Raw genomic sequence first — 19,980 nt, forward strand, 5'->3', positions numbered from 1 at the left:
CCATCATCCCCACTGTTTAGCTCCGCAGAAAGGATCCTTGGCTCTCCAGTCACAGAGCTCCTACACAATTTCCTATGCAAGTAAATTCACTTTGGAGGAGATCTGTGCCCTCACATCCAAACGTCCTTAATCTATTAACTTCCACTGAAATTTGAACTCGGAGAACTCCGGCACCCACCTCTGTAATTTGTACCATAAAGGAATCCAGCGAACTTCCAGCCAAATCGCCAGGGTAGCCGCCGACTTCGGGTTAGCGCTGCCAGCCTTCGTGGCGGTGGGCATTTTTTATTTGTTTAACATTTCAGTCTCAATGCGGAGAATATTTTTTGATGTTGTACGAAGCGGCTAATGTTTGCTTTTGATGCTATTGACTCATCGGCAGCGGTGCACGGATGACGTGAAAGCCTCCAGCCTCTGAGACCGTGTTAGTGTTTTCAACGCCAGCGCGTTACGCCACTGCCATGTAACGACAAACAGACCGGCCGAGATTTGGTCGCACTGTGAAATATGTATTTCCAAAGCATTCGAGTGGAATTTTTATTTCAGTGTTTACGCAGATGCAAGCTCGTCAGACCATAAATTACTGATTCTTTTGATTTATCTGTTTATTAATTTCTGAGAGGAGCTGAAGACGTCGTATAAACCCTGTTAGCTGTTCTTCGGGGGATTTATTTGAAAGTCCATTTTTATCGATAGTGCTTCAGAAGGCTTTGCGACGCTGTTCTGATGTGTTTTATGGGAGGCCAGACGGAGGAAGCAGCAAAGCAACTGAACTGGTCTGTGTTTGTTTGTGCGTCTCCACAGTGTGTAGCGTTTTTCTTGCTGTGTTTGTGTGTGTGACAGTTAGTACAGAGAGTGTTTGTGGGTCATTCCGTGGATGCTTGACGGTGATTACGCCAACAGTTTAAGCCCATTTGTAACAATCACCCTTTGCTTAAACAGAATAAATCACAAGCCTGACATGCACACACACATGCACACGTTTGTAGCTCGGAACACAGAAAGTATGAGTCTCCAGACACCTACATGTGTCTGCCCATGTGTGCGACATTAGCCAGTTCCAGCCATGTACCCTGTAGCCATAATAATGGTCAACAAATAAAGCTGTAACCATGCAGACCTCCCACAAAGTCAAAATATTACACACAAACGCACACACTGACTTTCGCTCTAAGGAAAACACATCCAATAACAAAGAGCCCTGGGACCAGATAAGCATGTTAGCATTACACGATGCAGCTTACGGCTGACAAAGTCCTGGTATTTTAAAGTATCGGTCATATAAACACGTCAGAAGTATAGTCACAATGCATTTCTTACTTTCACAACATGCTACTATGGCATTTACGCTTACAAATGATGCCAAATAGAGTATTAGCTACGCTGCTCAACACTGCCCCCCAAGACCCGCAGAGGTACTGCACCTATGAAATACTGCTCCTCTTGACTCTTTCTTTCCTCTTTTTTTGAGAGGTGGGACACAAATGACTTTTTTTATTAAAGGAGTATATAATTCTTCTAAAAAATATCATTAACATGATACCCCAACAGTAATTACAATAAAGTTCAGGTTGCAACATTCTGAAAGCCAAAAGCGGCGGCTTGTAAAATTAGACTTTTTTACAGCTTGATTAATAGTCTGGAATTAGATCGAACTGCTGAAACACATGAGACAACGTTGTGGGAAGTTTCGTTCAGGGAAGGTTTTAAACAGTCCTGCTGTGATGGTCACTGAATATCAGTTGGAACTCGCTGCACTGCAAGTCTTCTAATTCAATTTGCTGCCCAGAAAACTATGAAAACAGATTTAAACAAGTGGTTTGGAGAATCTGAGCACTCCACTAAGGGGAAAAAAAAGTATCCTTTATCATCATATACGCTTAAATCTAATTATGGAGGGGCATCGCATTTGATTGGTGGTTTGAGTTTTGTCAGAGATGGACTGTGTGCCTGTGACGTCAACGCGTTTATACACAAATATGCCCACAAGTTGGCCAAATGTTGTTTATCAATCCTGATTTATGGAAAATAAAGCAATTTAAATCAGGGCCAGATCACCAGAGTGCAAGACGGGAAATTATGGAAGCACTGAACAAAACCATCTGAGTGACCCGTCTCCTGTCCTCACCTGTCACTCGGGTGGACGTTCAGCCCTCTTTTATTGCTCAGACACCTCCACATTCATCTTTTCCTCTCTCCTATCCAGCCTGCCAGTGAGCCCAGTCTGTTTTCCATTAGTGCTCTCGTGTAAACCCAAATTGTGATTAAACAAACATTGTCTCAGTGTATTTGGATACATATCAAGTGTGTTTCTCCCTCCACTACTCGCACAGACAGACAGACAAACCAGAGCGCACACACAGCACCCAGACATGCATATACACTAAGAAAAGCACAAACAAAGGAAGGACGTATGCAAACACAGAAGAAAATATGCAGAGGCAGTGATTACTGATCTGTGTACACACAATCAGCATTAAATACCGTCTATACAAGCACACAAACTGGCCACACAAACACCTCCCATAAATTACTTATACATTAAAAGCATAGCTATGCAAAATAAAATGCAATCTCAATTCCAATCCCAAAGACACACAGGAGGAATAGTGGTCAAGTGGATTAAGTTGCACTCGTGCCTATTGAAACGCTCGCCTTTGCTTTTTTGTGGAGACTTTTCGCGGTTTTAGGGCAAATACTTTATATAATGAAGCCCTATAGCATCTTAGCATGCTGGCTAGCGGAGAGACGAGCTTTTAAAAGTGCCCTTGTGATGAATTCATCCAGAGGTGCAGTATCTTTTACTGAGACTTCAGTCATATGAGGATAAACTATGTTGTCCTTAAACTTTCATTAGAAGCCCAAACACAAGAAGGGACGTACAAATATATACATCCACGTCCACTGAACCCTGTACAAAGAAAGAAAGGGAACAAAAGTAGTAATTACGTTTTAGATAAGAAATAACACAGTTTTCCACATGTTGCAGCAATTTGAGTAACAATAACATTGAAGGGAGAGGTATGTAAGCGACATCTGTAAATATGTTAGCCAGCTCAAACAAGGATGGATCCATTTAGGAACAGATAAACAAGTTTGAACCCAACAATTGGACTTGGTCCTTCTGTACTTTTGTCAAGACCTGCTGCTTCACTTCTAATTTCAGGTGTCAGCATACATAAGAGTTGCTTAAAGGGTTAAACGCAAGATTGCCACTTTCTGTTTTCATTTTTCTTGTTTATGGGTGTGAACTAAAGTATGTAGGGAATGATCCCGGTATGGGAAACACACAATCCACTACGCAGGCATTTAAGAGGGGCAGTTTGGGAAGGTTCCTCCCATCAAAGTCTGCTCTTTCTTGAATATAAGGGTGTCTGGGCCCCCTGGTGCAGCTCCATCCTGGGGCTCACATGTATAACCTGGTGTAGTTTCTCGCCAGAACACCCACTACAACCTCAAAAATCTGACATGTTTTGGGTCCTGGGGTGCAACATGTGTCCTCGGTCAGGAGGCTGGTGCAGCTGCATTGCCATGTTTTTGCTAATATGTCATATTAGATTATTAGAGAAATGTGTCAGGGGTGAGCGTTTTAGTAAAAATACAACCCACACAGGCACACCCGCAAATCAGTTTCCAGCACCTTTGGTCTCCAAGAGAGATTCTGTGCATGTGTGTGTGTGAGACATATTTGTTTCTCACAACCCCCAGTGGCGTGAAAGCCAAACGAAGGACCTGAGGCCGAGTGTCAAGACAACAAGAACCTACAATAGCTGACACAATACAAACACACACTGTTTGCTCTGGTTAGTGTGGGTTTGTGGGTTTGTAAGTGGAAAAAAAAGACAAAATAGGGGTTTGCAAGAGATTTCTGCACAGTCGACCCTGGAAAAGAATAAGTTGTATCAGGTTTTTGAGTTTAAGCTCACCTGGCCAATCACTGCCTAACATTAGATACCTTAAATGAATTAGTACAGTCTATGGAGAAGACACACTCATTATCTCAGACTGCTAACATTCACCTCTCGCCGATCCGTGCCATACCCCCCCCCCCCAATCGCCACTGACACCTTGTCTGTCACAGCCAATCAGTGTTCACAGAGAGTACACCCACTTCCTGTAACACTAACCATAACATTCCAGCAGGTAAACTACAGCAGTCTCCTCTAAATGGACAATTAGCCAAGATTAAAGCCAACCTCCTCATCTTTCTCCATTAACTTAATAAGGAGGAAAAGACATCTCAAATGACCCCCGCCGCCCCTCCCCCGCAGCCTTCCCTTGCCCCTCTCACTCAGTTCAGCCTCTTTTCCACTAAACCAGTAAAACGCTGTTGTGCCTCTACCGCCAGATGAGGGTGACGTCCACACTTCCACATCTGGGAGCCTCACTGAAGCATGCGGAGGTTAAGTGCGTCGCTCCAGAGGTAACCTAGCGGTGCTGCGAAGTACGTCTCATTACCAAGCGTGCATCGGCGCAGGGACTACCGCTGGCAGCCTTCCACGTTCATCCTTCATCCAGCTCGTCCTCCTCCTCGTAATCTAATACTTGAAAGCTCCAATTTTTAAGGAAAAACTCTAATGCTGTTATCCCGACTTGTCCATAGTTTGCGTGCATAACATTCTTCAGCAACCCTCCAGATAGGAAACATTCTTCCATTAAGCCCTTTAAATAACCTTTTTGGCTTACTGTTTGGCTGCTGGTGTCCCTGCTGTGAGGAGCAAAGCAGCAGCATTAAGGAAAAGAAATGGGCCCGACGGACTCAGCGCAGGTGTGTTTATTATTTCTACTACTTTTTCATTTGTAACAGGATGATTCTATTAGTAGGTATTAAAGGCAGCAGGCTCTTTCCTTATGTTGCCAAGTTTATCAATTTAGCTGCAGTGGCCAGTGCAGATTTATTTAGGTTTCTGGGCAAATTATTTGTCTTCTAACATGTTTAATCAAAGCCAGTGCTCCAACCACATGGGTAATAGAATGTTTTATCTTTTTTTTTAAATGTTTCTACTATAGCCCTGGAAAGGGCAAACACTGACTAAAATTTATTTTCAAATGCATCCTGGACTAAAAACTCCCACAGAACCTTTTTTTTCTCGTTGTGTCATTTCTCTAATGTGACCTTTGAGGGTTGCACTCAGCATTTTAAGTATATTGTGGAGCATCAGTCTCTTTGTAAGTAGCATTTGCGGCACGTCTCATTTCCAGATCCATCAATGTTCAGCGTCTCCCGTTACGTAACCCTCAGCATCTGAGGGCCCCGCTGAAGTAATGAAGCAACAGAGGAAATGTCTGTCATCCTTGACATTACTTTCATTTTTATCCCTCCTTCTCCACGGACCTCTCCCCTCATGCCATCCAATCGGCTGTAACCGGAGCTTCTGTAAATGGGAAGAAGCCGCTCCAGGAGGATCACAAGTGCTGCGTGAAACATGGGGGCCCTGCACGTAGCACTTCAACAGGCATGTGCACGGAGAGGAAAGAAAAGATAACAGGATGAGGGCTAGCCTCCGTTTCTAGACAGGAAGCGGGCAGCCATCAGTCAGTTTACACAGGGAAACTACTGCATTCACAGTTTTGGTGACCAGTAACTTGGGATTCTCCACTAACTAATGTTAAACACTGGAATAATTTCCCACCCACACACACACACACACACACATGCGCGTCTGGCATGGTTGACCTTTAATGCAGCTGCAGTTGCTAAAAGTCACAGAACACTATTAAAAGGTCAGAGAGTACCGGGGATTGGAGGAGGTTCCACGGCTGTTCCAAGGATGTACAGACGTCACGTGTTTTGGCTGAGCTGGTGTTAAAAGTTGCGATCCCGTCACCGATTCCCGCGGAGGCTGACTAACGGGCGCTGATGCAAAAGAGCTGGCTCGCCAGCGCTACGCGATTTTCCGTCAGAGCCATCAGAAATTTATTGTTTTACGAGAAAATGTATTTTTGAGTTTAGAGTGCGTGTGGGTGCATGTGCTATGAGACCACAGTCTCTGAAATTACGGGGGAGGGGGGGCAGGGGGTCGAACCACAGACTGCACACACTGAAACCCACAGACTCCATTCCCTGATCCATCTATCGCTCCAACCCTATCTCTGTTTTCTCGCATTTCCGCTCCACAGGGCAACTAGCGGGGTCACGGACCGCAATCTCTCCATCCATTTACCCATTCACTTCACCCTCCACTAGTATCCTTCCATCCATCCTCCTTCACATGACCTACGGCACCTCCCTCCCCATCAGTCTTTGTCAGACGCTCACCATCTGCGTTTGGTACACACATTTACGATTTTCATGCCGCGTCAACCTCAGCCGACTCTGGTTAAAACTATTATCTGCTCTGGTACCTCTCGTCTTTATCTAGTGGGGCCCCTAACCCCCCACGGAACAGGACATCCAACTCTGCCTATTTTCCCTAAATGTTCGCCAGTTCCTTCTCCCTCCTCCTGTCTCCAAACCTCAGACCGCAGAGTTTTAATGGGAGGGTTAAGAGGTAATTCCTATCACACTGCCATCATTTAATACCTAACTGAGGCTGACAGAGAGGAAGGTTACGAACCCAAACTCAAAGCCACCACCAACCCCCCGTCTCCTCTCCCTTCCCCTCCTGCTGTTACTCCCTCTTTAATGCTTCCAGGCGTTTCTGCTGTCATTCTACCTGCGTTCTTCCTCCTCTGACACACTTTCTCTTATTTTAATGCCTTGCTATTTACATTCCCACCACTCCCTTAATTGCCAGAAAAGTACAGCATGGACAGCGCCGAAAAAGAGCTGAAATTTGAAGAAAAAAAATAACAGGAAAAGTGAAAAATAGAGGGGAAAATAAAGAGCAGGATGAAACTGCAGACACTGTAATTTAGATTGTGCTGATGGGAAAGCAGGGATATGAAGAAAATGAGATTTATAATGTTAAGTTTGGATCACAGTCACCTTTTCCACTCTATTTTTGAGTTCTTTAAGAGCTCCAAGAGATCCGTATTTAACCAGTAATAAATAAAAGCTATCGAGACCAATTAGAGGTTTTATGGAATAGTAAGCCAGCTAGTGGAAGTAATAAGACTGTCACTCATGAAAAGCAGGACAAAGTCTGAGAAATATGACTAAATATGGTCGGAAAGCGTGTGTGCACGTGTGACTGAGCGCGCGTGTGTGTGCATCCGTCACTGTGGGTGTCCCCGCCGTTCACCAGGGGTTTCTGACTGCGTGTGATCCAGGAAGCCACAGTTGATGTAAATGACAATTTGCTTCCAGCCGTAAAATTTTTCTGTCATCTGCGCAGCAGTATATCACCCATCACCATGACCGAAACACGCCCTTCTTTTATTCATACGTAGAAATGGAAGTTTTTACAATCCCATCTTGGGAAAAGCTCAAAACAAAACCTACATCTCCACACACAGCATGCATTACCGGTAAATGCAATTAATCCACCAGTCGGCAATCAGTTTAAAATCAATTTGATTCAATTAATGCTTTGTACATTTAAGACTTTTTTAAACAACATAATGTGTGCCTCTTATTTGAAATGTAGGCTGGAAAAAGTGAGAAAAGTGAGAAGTTTAATGTGCAGAAGCCCTGTCCAAGCGTGTCCCAATACCCTCAGATCACTTATATCAATAAGGTCCAGGCACAACTGCTCTTATAGATTAAACATATACGTGCACAAGAATGCACACTATTGCAGTCGCAAGCGGTCAAATGAAAGCATTGGACTTGAAGGCAGCCCAATGAAAACAGCTATAAAATGTAGGTGTTTCAACCTTCAACCTCAGCTGGCTGGGATTCTCCGAGGATAAAACAAATAGAAAACCTGAGAGGGAAGAAGAAAGAAACGAGGGAGAGAGGAAAGAGAGTGAAAAGAGCAAGTGGGAGTCTTCTCTCCATCAGCATGACCTGCTCTTACACTATGGGAAACTTGTGTTTCTGAATAAAAATTCCTCACGGGTCCAAGCAAAACACTCACTCCAGGCGCCCTTTCACCTCTTAAAAATCGGGCGCAGCGATGCTGACACGCACTCTTTTTCACCTCCCCGCAGCAGCATAGAGCAGCACTGTGTCACCACGGCGAGGGATTTGAACCCTCAACCCCGATAAAAGTTCTGACACAGCACCGTGGCCGTGCATTCGGATGGATCACGTAACACATCAGAGGAGATGGAAAGTGGCAGGGAGAGTGAGAGCTCTGGATGGAAGGATGGAAATATAAGAAAGGTGTACTCACAGCCGTCCCAGTTTGGGGTTGGACTGGAAGAGAAGCTCTGGGAGGACCTGGAGTTTGTTCCTGTTCAGACGACTGTGGGGAAGAAACACGGGAAGAAAAGACACTTAAATCATCTCAGTAAACATGGCACACACACACACACTCAAACAGTGGTCAAATTTGTCCATTTGTGCTGACTCAGCTATCACAAAGAGGCAACAGCGCCACTTTCTGAGGTCAGCAGATCCACGGATCAAAAGGTAAGCCTCAAGCCGGCCTGGCTCCCTGATCATGTGACCTGCAGGTCATCCCGCTGTGTTTGCTCTGTGCGTGAGTCACAGGTTATCACACTCTGAGCTCGCTGAAGCCAGCTATCACTCTTATCCCTGCATGGGATTCGACCAGGGGAACAAGTTTGGGATCTTAATGTCCTCCTGTAATCCCCAGTGACAGACGTTCTCAGCAAGATAAATATTTTTCCAGTGCAATTCACTTTTCTTCCCTTTTTAGCTGCTCTGCTACCCAATGAAATTACTGTTCCATGATGGTTTTTAGAAGTGCGTAACCCTATTTTTACAAATAAAAAGTGCACAAAATGCAAATTTGCTTTTAATAAGGTTCACATCTTATAAAAACAGTCGGTGAGTTGAAACCACGATAGGTTCCATTAGCAATATTATTTACTCAAACATCAGACTATTTGTCCCTCGTCACACTTCCATCAGCTCAATAAAATGAGGTTTGGTGTGACCCTAATGGGTCAGACGTGATCCAGTTAATGGGAAAACCCCCCGAATGGTTCCTAACTGCGGTATCACAGTGGTTACACCCTTTATTTCACAAAGAAGCACAATACCACATTAGATATGACGCTCAATGGTAACACTGATGCTCTCATGCCTGAAAAGTGACATCAGTTATGAAGATTAAGGGAGCTTGTCTGAGTTATATATGTCAAACAAACATTATAAACATTACATTCTAGCCCACTGATCATTCATGTTTCTAGATTTTAACGCAAGCCTGTAATGCCATATTGAAAAATTCTTAAGGATTGAGAGGCAGAAGAGGATGGACAGGGGGAAAGATGGTGTTGACCAACAGCTACATGTGAGGGTAAGCTGATATACAGGGTGTGTGTGGGGGAACTGCAGCACAGATAGACGCAGACAGCCTGATCGGAGGGAGTGAACTTATCGTCAGGCAACCAAAGTGTTTGGCAGCTTGAGAGGAAAAACGAGAAGTAAAGGATGGGCGGAGGGTCGGGTGGGTCATAAAGTTGAATTTATGCTGGAGAGGACACAGATACCCACCTTTTCACCCCCGTGATAATGATAATAAGACCCTGACTCACTCCTGGGTGCACCAATGGAAACAGAGCTGCAGTCCAAAAAGAGTCATCCACCATTTGAAATAATTGACCCCTGCTCCTCCAAAATAACTGCTGCTACGTAAGTAAAGCGCACGATCAGCTACTACCGAAGCTGTGACTCATTACAGAGCATGCACTGACTAAACAGTTTTGGCTTTTAGCAGCAACGTCCTTTGTTTACTTTCAAATCATGATGATTTTATGCCATCAGGGGCCTCTGAAATATTGGAACACAAGCAAGGGGCACCTAAACATTACTTTTAGCTGACTCCGGCCCTCTACAACATGTCCAAAAAGTCCTTATAACTCACTCCCTTGACATGGACGAACGCCCTAAGCAGAGCAGATAACCGCACAAGCTGCACGTTTTTCACATTGAAACCCCATAAATCACACAGACTCAGCACCGCGACCTCTTCACCCCAAACTTTAAACCTGACAGGTAGGACATCAGAGAAGCTGTCAACGAAAGCATGTTCAATAAAAAAGCAAAAGGTTCCCAAACAAAACAGTCAAAAAGACAGTGTGGGTATCACCTGAATGCAGGTCACATCAATTAACATGAAAGTGCGCGTCAGTGCTGACCTTCGTGCAAACCCCGCCCCTTTTAAAGCAACCAATGAATGCTCCAGTGTGAGATTTGACACAGAACCATGTTGCCCCCTGCCTTCCCCTCACCCAGGACCTCTGACCTCCCCCTGACACGCATGTTACAGACACTTTTAGCACAAAAAGAACCCATCGCCTCTCACTTTCCCTCCTGGTTGTGGGGTCTCATGGTAGGAGATACAGATGCTGCTGTCACTCAGCACCCTAAGCTGCTAAATGTCCACATCTGTGTTAATATTCCTTCCATTTGGTTTGTTATGTTCATTCAGTCAAAGTCTATTTACCCGACGTTACATCATCAGAAAAGTTTTTTCCAGATTTACTTCACGCCCGTCATAAACACCACGCTCAGCAGAAATGTGGAAGCGCTTCCTCCTCCAGGCCTGTCCGCCTGTCATCCCTGCAGCTCACAGTCATAAACATGCAGGTGTGTGTGTGGGAAGTGTTGCTCGGCGCACTGACACCTCCATCCTGTTGACTGGAGCCTCAGCGTGAGATGACGGGAGCGCACACTCGGACGAGGCCGAGCGAGGGAATACTTGTGAGAGATTCCAAGGATGGGTGTGAAATGGACGCGTCTTGTGCATGTTTCCTTCAAAAATAAAATCCAAAATGTGCTGAAAATGTGAGTCAGTCATATTTTTGAGGCGGGGGAAAGTTTTTTTTTTGCAGACCTGCGTGAATGGGGTTGTATTTTAAATGCATTATGTTGCACTGGGGCAGTTTCACGCAGCGTTGAGGTGAAGACGGGGTACTTACAGTCTCTCCAGGAGGCGGAGGTCTTGAAAGGCTCCCCGCTCCACGACGCTGATTTGATTGTCCTCCAGATGACTGTGGCGGCGGGACAGAGAGAGAAAGACGCACAGAAGCATGTTATTAAATATCATAACTAAAAAAAAAAACAACAACGTAGGAGCAAAATCAGCAGAAACGTTTCAGAGGGACAGCAGAGACCAAACCGCAGGCGAAATAAATGAAAGATTAAAATGTCTGACGGCGGCTGAGGTCGAGAAATTCGCTTTCTCCACCAGACAGAAATGACAGTTTTAAACACGGAGGCAAACGCTGACTCTCCTAAAAACCAAAACAAAAAAAAACAAAAAAATCATTTATATAATCAAGAAATTAGAGCTGTGAGCAAAAAAAAGAAAAGCTGTCCTGAGGCAAAATGTCAGAAATTTTAAGACCTTTAGTATTTCATAAATGCAACTGTAGTGAGCCAAAACAGCTACTAAAACTGGATAAATCCCGTCTGTCTCGCCCATAATTTCAGTAGTGCTTGTAGCCCAACACCTATTCATCTTCCTGTCCTTCCACTCATACGTCTTGTGTCATGTTTTGGGGCCAATTTAAGGGTTTCCAGATGAGGCCGAATATTCGTATGGGTGTTTATGGATCCTGTCTGCCGATGTTGATCACCGGCGTCTCCTACAAGAGCCGGGACGAGATCTATGGAGCAGGAGAGGACAGAGGGGGGACGTCCACAGAAGACAGGAAGACGAATGAAGTAGAATCAATGATATACGGAATACGCAAAGAAAATGAGGAATTCTAAATAAGCAACGTCCAGAAAATGTCGGGCCTTCTGTGACAACTTTTAATTGTTTTGGCGTGACCCTACAGCGAATAACCAAAATATTTAGACACGCCGCTGGATTACGGCGATTAATCTGCGCTCCATCATATCGGCCTGTCACACAAAGACTGTGGTACTGGAATCAGCCGTTGGTGAGGCAGACAGAGAAGAAGCAGACCTGTGGTGTGTTTGGACAGCATGGTATCAAATTTAACCAAAAAAAAGGGAGCATTTTAAAGCATCAACAAAAAAAATTAAATATTTAAAACTTCTTTCTGATTAAAGTTTGGTTTTTAAGCTCAAACCAACGCATTGACGTGTGGATAATTTACATTAGTTTCATTTATTTCGATTAATTGCTTCATGTTTGAGGGAAATATCAAACTCATCATTATGATTTGTTTGTTTTCAAGGTATGAATTTATCTCTTTAGTATGAGCATAAAACTTGTAAAAATAGAGATAAAAGAAGATAAAACCGATGCCCAGATAGAGTTGTGATTCCACACATAGTTTTTCAGTCATGTCAACATGAAGTCAGGGTGTTTTTCCCCAGTTCACCTGCACTTTCTCACATCTGATCTCAAACTTCACTTGTAAACGCAGGAAAAAGTTACACCAAGACATGACTTTGAATACCTATCAGATTTTATTTGTCCAAATAGTGGGAAAAACCACATGTTTCATCGTTGTTTCATTCAAAGAGCTGAAGAAAGCGAGCGATCTGAAGCCAACACATGGCGTGGGGAGTCAGCGCTGGCATGTTGTTCAGATGAGGTATTGTTTTTTTATTCATCTGTATCAGGCATTACTCATCGACAAGGAGAGTCGGCGGGAAGAGAGAAAACATGTGTTGATATCATCTGTGGGGAGGATGGTGTGAAAAGTATAATTTAAAGGCAAACTCGGAGCACTTGGCCTCTGCAGGACAGAAACACTCCAGGGAATATTAACTTCGCTTGTTTAGCCACAGCGCGAGCGTGAGACCACTTGAACTTTCCCCGAAATGGTTGACGCGAACGTAAGACTTTAATTTGTGTGTCAGTTTGTTTAGGATTACTTAAATTCATCACAAAAATGGTGGAAGCTGACGCTGCCAAAGCTATTATGGAGCGCTGCACTTGTACAGCGAACTGGGTGGGTGAGCAGATCAGGGGGTTTCTGATTAAGCACAAAATTCAATGTTTGAGCAGATTCAAAGTGCAACCCATTAACAATAAACTTCCGAAATCAAAGTATCATCCTCTCCATTCCATCAATGCTAGCATAAATGCTAACGTGATATTAGCATGTTCCTGGGACTTGCAAAGCCTGTGCTATCTCACCTACCTTTTAAAGCTTATGGGATTCATTATGTTTGATTTACGTTGGTTCTGTTTTCTGTTAATCCGCCACGTGCCTGGTGCAGGATCTCTTTATAGGCCTTCGGCCTGCAGAATTGGACTTGCCACCTCCAGCAGCTCCGATCAGCCGTCCGGGGCCGTGTGCTGCGGATCATCAAAATGGAGGCCGATAGATGCGAGTGTGTGAAAACCTCTGACTTCACCCTGCGCTCTTATCTAAAAAAGATGTTTGAGGCATGTGGACTGGTGTGTGTGCGTGTGTGCGTGTGTGTGTGTGCTAACATGTGTCGAGGCGAGCGTGCACTTTCTCAGACGGTCTCCTTTCCCAAAGCCATCTCGCCCCTATTACTTTAAGAGATTTAGAGTGGTGAAATGTCACAGCAGTTTATCACCGACCACATTAAACAAGCTGCTGGGCAGCCACACCAAACACACATGCTCTCTTATTCACATATGCACATGCTATGGGCGTGCGCACACACACACACACACACACACACATGCACGACATGGCCTCTTTTACTTTTCTCAGCCGGTTTCATAAATATTTGTCTCTCTCTTCTCTCACACTTCATCATCCTTCGTTAATTCTAAAACACACAGACGTAAAGCCTGAAACATTATCTGGCGGAAGTATTAAAACCTCACCAAGAGCATAAGAAGTGAATGAACATATAGTTGAAGGGCTCACAAAAGCAAACACACAAACGCTCATCCATATTTCCACATCTCGGGCCCGAGTTTGTGCTGGGAGTGTATTTTTAACTGCCAGTCTTCTTAAAAAAGAGTGAAGAGGGAAGCTGCATGCAGCCAACAGTGATTATAGTTATTATAGGCCCAACACACACACACACACACATATACGCCCCTACATGCACACACATTTGGGCCCATTTGAAGCAGTGAGAGAGCTCTTAAAGTCAATTAAGACAGCTGAAAGTAGACGGGGAAGGTCACACTTCAAGTGCAGCCATTTAGATCCAGCGAGCAAGACGAGAGGAAGGAAGGCAAGCAGAAACCCGACGCTGTCAGCGGATTTATTTAAAAAGCCGTAACATAACAAAAGGTTAATGATTTGGAAAGGGGGGGGGGGGTGTTTACTGACAGCATCTACATGTTTAGTCTGTAGTCGCAGTCTTTGGGAGTCATTTTTCTTTGAAATGGAGCGGCTCAGCTCAGTTGCAGCCACCTTTAAAGGGCCCCTCGAATAATTACTGAACAGATAATGAGTTAGAGTGGCCGGAATTACCAGTTATGACACATCATTTAGTTTGGGCCGAACACACTACACGCTTTTGTACACAGTGTGGCCAGTGTGCGCAGCAGAAACGCAGGGGGAAGTGCACAGCATATGTTAATACACGCATGTGAGCAGACTTGTGAAAGACTTAAAGGTCGTGTTGTTTTGGTTTCGTATCCTAAATCGTATTCTTACCCAAAGGAGCACCAGCGTTTGCATGTTGGCGAGTTTAGGCTTCTCGTGTGGCTCTGCTGATTTCGCCACCATCAGATGTTCACGTACAGCACGTGGACATTTGCCTCATTCGGCTCTGCATCCATCTCGCCACCATCACTGTACATCAGCTCATAATTACACTTATTAGTTAACCTCGTAAATATTCAGCAATTGCCAAAATTGACTCCTTAAATAGATCGCTTGTGTTCTGTCCTGCTCTGACATCGCTCATTAGGATGGGAACGTATTTTATGGAGAGCTGTTTCCCCTATAGGCACATACGGGCCTGTTTGGGTAAATATAACATTTGTGTAATTACTCCGGCATGGAGCTGTTTGCTTTAATAAGCGTCCTCGTAAAGGAAACAAAATACGGGTCACAACAAGTGAAACCAAAGGTAGAAGCGGCACGAACGAGCATATCTGATATCAGACCGGTTTGATAATAACGACGTATTGAGTGTTTTCTGGTGTGTGAGAAGCTGACGTACGGTGATGTTTACACAAGGAAAACTATTAGGGTGAGGTCAGGAAAATATAACCCCTGTTAAAAGAGAGCGCTCACAGCTCTACGGACACCGCCGCAGTCTGGAGAGAAATGTTTCGTCCTGAACACTTTTGACATGAGCATTTCGAATGTTTAATTTAAAAAAAACCCAAACAAGATACCGTCCTCTAACATGCACTTAAGCCGCTTTTTTTTAATTGACTGTGACTCATCAAAGCAAACCTCAAAACACGAAACATGAGGTTGGAGGACCAGAATATCACGACGCCTTTGACGTCAGCTGAAAATCCTGACTCATCCAGTCACAATGGGACCGTTTTAGCAGAAACATTTGAGGAGAAAACTGAAAAATTAAAAGAGTGAGCCACGCTTACAGAATCCTGAGGTTCTTGAGGCCGGAGAAGTCCACTTTGGTGATTCTGGTGATGTTGTTTCGGTTCAAATCCCTGCAGAGAGAGAGAGAAACGGTTAGGAGATTGATTAGAAAAGAAATTTAATTCATCATATACGTGAATGCAGACAACGAACACTCCTACTGTATCGGTGCTGGGAGAATTCTGCACACACTCATACACACACACACACTGCTGCTATGAATTATAGCCATTTATCTAGCAAAGAAAACAAAATGGGATGAGTTTTTTTTTCCTTCCATCATCAGAGATTAAATGCTTATTGTATTTCCTGGCCGTCATTCAATCTGTTTTAGCCGTGCTATACTGTACACGCATGTCAGCCGCCCGTGTGTACGTAGAGCCGGTCCTCTTATACGGGTGTGCTGTTTATTGAAACGCTGTCGCGGTGGAGGAACTGGAGCGAGAACAAAAGAGATAAGCGAGCACAGGCAAACAACTAATTTTTCTCTCTTGTTTCACACACGACTCTCCTGAGCCACTTTGTAAGCTTTCACATGCACAGACACACACTAAGCCCGCTTTGGCTGAGGCGGCCCGCATGTGTGTTTTTCATAAAACACCTAAACATTTATAAATCTGATTTAAGACCATATTAGGTTTCAAAAGGCTTCTCAAAGCGTCCATGGCCAAGCACTGCTAATAGGAGCCATACCCTGGCCTGAGAGCAGGGAGGGCCCGATGCTGGTGAGGGCAGGTCTTCCCGAATATGGGCCCAGGTCTGAGAGCCCTACTTTAAAGGCTTCTTGGGTAATAAAATCACCTTTAAATAACTCATCTGATACAACAGGGGGTCACATAAAACGACTGCTGATCAAAGATTACCACCCACTACAGTGGAGACATAAATCTGAAACAACAGCAAACGACCCCAGATGGAGAAGAGAGAGAAAGGAGAGGAGAGGAGAGGAGAGGAGAGGAGAGGAGAGGAGAGGAGAGGAGAGGAGAGGAGAGGAGAGGAGAGGAGAGGAGAGGAGAGGGGAGGGGAGGGGAGGAGAGGAGAGGGGGGAGAAGAGAGGAGAGGAGAGGAGAGGAGAGGAGAGGAGAGGAGAGGAGAGGAGAGGAGAGGGGGGGAGGAGAGGAGAGAGAGAGAGGAGAGGAGAGGAGAGGAGAGGAGAGGAGAGGAGAGGAGAGGAGAGGGGGGGAGGAGAGGAGAGGAGAGGTGGGAAGGGGAGGAGAGGAGAGGAGAGGAGAGGAGAGGAGAGGAGAGGAGAGGAGAGGACAGGACAGGAGAGGAGAGGAGAGGAGAGGAGAGGAGAGGAGAGGAGAGGAGAGGAGAGGAGAGGAGAGGAGAGGAGAGGAGAGGAGAGGACAGGACAGGACAGGACAGGAGAGGAGAGGAGGAGAGGAGGATGGAATTGTGGTGACAAATTGACACTGTCAATTATGAGACTGTTTTTAAGCATCTGTTGCCACTCGCTAACACCAATAAATGCTAACTGTCATTAAGATTAAAATTAACATGCTGTAGATATGTCTATAATCCTCACCGGCTGACAAAATGTTATAATATTTTCTTTCCTTTCATTGGCTTCATTGTTGTTTTCTCAGCCCCTGCAATGTAGTCAACAGAGAACCGTTATGAAAAACAGCCGTTGTGCGTGTTGCATCGCAACAGCGGCACCTAACATCGCCATAACAACCAGCTGTGCAGACGGGGTCCTGAAACAAGAGCTTTGCATCCAGTCTGCTAACTGCTGCTGCTTGTCAGAGGTTTTCAGCATGGTTCCATCGTTTGAAAAAAACTGGTTGTCATTTTTCTTTTTCTTCTTTTTTAATTTCACGGGTAATTTTGAAACATCTCGTCTCTGGACCTCTGTTCCCCACCAGTCAGTTTGGATTTTCTTCCCTTTCCATCTCACATTTGGCTACAATCATTGAGGACTTTCCCCCCCTGCATCCTTTCATCTGTTCCACATCATCGTCATCACGTTTAACCCTCAGTTCCCAGCCTCCTCCTATTCTTTTTTCTTTTTAATCTGACTCTATTACAGCAGCTATGATTCCCTCAATCTCTTCCTTTCTTATCTTTCACAGTTGACTAAACACCTTTTCTTTGCTGTTTTCTCCTCTAATCTCCCCTCTTTTATCTCAATCTTTTACAGTTGGCTACATTTTTTCCAGTGCTTCTTTTTTCCCCTCTTGCCATCGTTGCTAATCTCTCCCTCCTTATCTCCATCATTCTCTTGTTCACAGTGGAATGCTCAGCCCTCACCAGGGAAACTAGCAAACAAACAGGCATGGGGATGTGGGCCCAGGTGGATGGCAGCGGCACTTTATTGGCCATATGGAGGAACTGTTATTTGTGAAAAATCATCAAAACAGAAGAGAAAGAAAAAATAAATGATGATATATTGGCGTAACCCAAGCTTGGCTGCCTACACCCTTAGATATCTATGATTCTTTCAGCCTTGACTAGTTCACAGGACAACAAGGCCTCTGTTCTAGAAATTCTTGAAAAATGTAAGAGGCGCCATTAGAGACCATTAGAATTGTTTATTTTTGTTTTTTTATTTTAATTGTTTCTTTGGCGCAGCAGGGTGGTGAAACAATTTAGAATCTGCAGACGCACCGCTTTTATGTACCTGATTTTCCTAAGTGCATGTCCACCCCACCCTGTAGTAAAGCTCAGCTTAGCTTTAAACTTAACTGACCAGCTGGCAGACAGACAAATAACAAGCGGTTCCAGGACAAAAGCTCCCAACACTGTTTGCTCCTCTTGCAGCCTGTCGTACGGTGTGCATGTGCCTTTTTGACAATGGGATAAGGCAAGAATGCAAACAGCAGGTGTTCCAGGTTTTAATATACAACGGTGAGGCACAGACAGCAGCCGCCCCAGACCACTGAAACCAGTGAACCGTACAGTCTGGTAGCCTTGAGCTTGAGTACCGGTCACCTTTAGACACAGAGGTCTGCTGTGTTCAGGGCTGATTCTTTTATGGCTCAGCTTTATTGGTGGCCTGAATTACCAAGAAATGTAAAAATGAAACGTTAGATGAACCACTTCAAAAATAACAACTTAATTACTTGACAGGAAGGGCCACGGGTCACATTTGGACCATTAACAGCATGCACCTTCTTTGCAGCTCAACAGTTTTTGGCCTCTCCTTGTGTCGCCCTCACAGGTTTGGTTCTGCAGCCTTATCTTTGGCTCCCTCCATCCACTCCCTTTCATCCTCTGCTGGTCTCTGTCTGACGCTTCATTTCCAAACGCTTCCTGTCCTCATTTCCAGTTATTATCCACAAAGCTCTTGTAGTTCTTAACTTTCTCTTTCATCCATTTTTGTTCTTCATCCCTCTTGCTTTTGGAGATAGGTATGCTCAATTTCACTCTCTAAATCTCTGTTACGTGAGGAATTCTAATTGCCTTCTTCCCTTTCCTGTGAGCTCCACGGTACATCTGTCACCAGAAGCAGAAGGCAGGCGTCAAGCTGCAGCAAAATTAGCCCTTGATATGACTGCAATCAATTCCACCCAAAAATTGTTGGACATGACATGTAACAATGCCTTCTGAGTCCATATCTGTCATTTTAATTGCTCAGAAAAGAAGGCTTAAAGGAAGTTCACCAAAGACAAGGAGGCTGATGGTGGGTAAAGGGTTTTAGTCAACAACAGCACCAAAAAACATTGATAGCTGGTTGTCATAGCTCTCCAATATCAGAGTAATCGTTTCTCATCCAAACGGATTCTTCTGTTCTAGTACTAAGTCCAACAGCCTTGAAATTTAAAGTAAAGGATATCCGTCGCTTGTCTGCGTCCCCACCCAAGAACCAGGCCTTGGGCAGGACACATGGGTCCAGCCAAAAACTGTAGGCAGCATAGCCTCATAGCAAGAAGTCCTCTGGTTTCTGGACTTTCCATGTGTAGTTTGCCTGTTTGCCATCAACGTGTATTCCGGTTTCCCCACATAGTCCCACAACACAAACATCAGGTTGAGTGGAGACTTAAAATTGTCCCTAGGTGGGAGTGAATGGTGTGTGTCCCAGATGGACTAAAGACCTGTCCGCGCTGCATTCCTTCCTCTCACCCAGCGAATCCTATGATAGACCCCAACACCCCTGTGTCTCTGACTAGCAGCAGAGAAAAGAGACGAAGGGATGGAAGTTACCTCATGTTTTGCAATGCGACATTGCTGTTGTGTAAAGAAAGGCTGACATATTAAAGTAATCCACCTAATTGCATGTTATTGTAAAACCCGATTAAGGATTAATTCTAAAATTCATCGCTCATGGAATCGTGGACAACGTTCAAAAGAAAAATGTGGAGTTCAGCCCAGTCCACCGCCGCTGTTTACAAACCAAGTATTGTCTGTGAGTTTTGGAAAATTTCTGCGCTTTCGATGCCGTTATGAGCCTCTGTCGCGGGGATGGTGGGAGGCAGTGAACGCTCCAGTTACAGACATGCTCTCACACAACAATCATCACAAGGAAGTCCGGGGCAAATCAAACACACACGAGAAAGTCGGTATTATGTTGAGTCAGGATCCTCAATCGAGTCGAACGTAAAT

General features: G+C 44.6%; 1 protein-coding gene across 1 annotated transcript in view; it reads right to left on the reverse strand.

The window, feature by feature from the left end:
* slit3 (slit homolog 3 (Drosophila)) overlaps positions 1–19,980 on the reverse strand; it is a 159,240-nt gene that overhangs the window by 130,213 nt on the left and 9,047 nt on the right. The window contains exons 2-4 of the mRNA XM_057043058.1: positions 15,435–15,506; positions 10,939–11,010; positions 8,220–8,291 (exon numbers count right to left, since the gene is read on the reverse strand). Of these exons, the coding sequence (XP_056899038.1) occupies positions 8,220–8,291; positions 10,939–11,010; positions 15,435–15,506 (216 nt within the window). The remainder of the gene's footprint in view (positions 1–8,219; positions 8,292–10,938; positions 11,011–15,434; positions 15,507–19,980) is intronic.

This window comes from Takifugu flavidus, chromosome 9 (genome assembly GCF_003711565.1).
Source record: "Takifugu flavidus isolate HTHZ2018 chromosome 9, ASM371156v2, whole genome shotgun sequence".
NCBI classification, from domain to species: Eukaryota; Metazoa; Chordata; class Actinopteri; order Tetraodontiformes; family Tetraodontidae; genus Takifugu; species Takifugu flavidus.